The sequence below is a fragment of the Penaeus monodon genome, chromosome 25 (assembly GCF_015228065.2).
Source record: "Penaeus monodon isolate SGIC_2016 chromosome 25, NSTDA_Pmon_1, whole genome shotgun sequence".
Classification (NCBI taxonomy): domain Eukaryota; kingdom Metazoa; phylum Arthropoda; class Malacostraca; order Decapoda; family Penaeidae; genus Penaeus; species Penaeus monodon.
The window spans coordinates 21014290-21015044 of NC_051410.1; the positions used below are offsets into that span (position 1 = coordinate 21014290).

The following is a 755-nucleotide window of genomic DNA, read 5'->3' on the forward strand; positions in this document are numbered from 1 at the left end:
AGGTTTACTACCTGCAGAAACTTAAAACGAAGAATATCCTGCCGATAAAAACAAGCAAGGTAAACCTGCTGGACTCACCAATATTTCCAAAATGAAGGGGGCAAGCATGGCACCAACCGTGCCCAGCATTGTGCAAGTTCCGAGCCCTCGGACGCGCACCTCCGTCGGGAAGATTTCGCTGGCATAGAGATACACGATTTGGAAAGCTACGGTGATGGCCAGCCGACCCAGCATGGCCAATGTGACCACCAGCCACTCCAAAGCTGAGAGTGAATAAGAGGGTTCAATTTAATCAAATTTATGGTCCGTGGTAGTAACTGCTATAACAGGCCAGGAGCGCCAGGCTACCTACCAGTTGGGATGAAGCCGAGCACCAGCAGCGAGCCGGCGGTGGCCACGAAGAACAACGTGCTCGAGGCTCTCCTGCCCATCTTCTCCGCCAGAGGGATGCTCAGTGTACCGCCAGGGACCTCCATCACTCCGCTGACCGCCATGTACACGAACGGGTCCACGCCCAGCTTGTCGGCGCCGAACGAGAGGCCGTAGTACACCATTCCCAGCACAAAGAACTGGGCATAGAACGACAGCGTGATGCTACGCATCCTTCTTGTTCTGGAAAGCAAGCGTCCTTTCAGATATTCCTGCTAGCTTCAGACAACAGTAATAATTTCATCTGTGTTGTTGATGCTGGAGTCTCTTTGCCATCAGGCCAGTTTTGAAATGAATCTGCTTACAAAGGCTGAAGGTACTTCTTG

The 755-nt window shown here is 52.2% G+C and overlaps 1 protein-coding gene across 1 annotated transcript in view; it reads right to left on the reverse strand.

Annotated features, from left to right (window-relative positions):
• LOC119589347 (organic cation transporter protein-like) overlaps positions 1-755 on the reverse strand; it is a 26380-nt gene that overhangs the window by 1358 nt on the left and 24267 nt on the right. Inside the window, exons 5-6 of the mRNA XM_037937967.1 lie at positions 353-612; positions 79-263 (exon numbers count right to left, since the gene is read on the reverse strand). Coding sequence (XP_037793895.1) covers positions 79-263; positions 353-612 — 445 coding nt within the window. The remainder of the gene's footprint in view (positions 1-78; positions 264-352; positions 613-755) is intronic.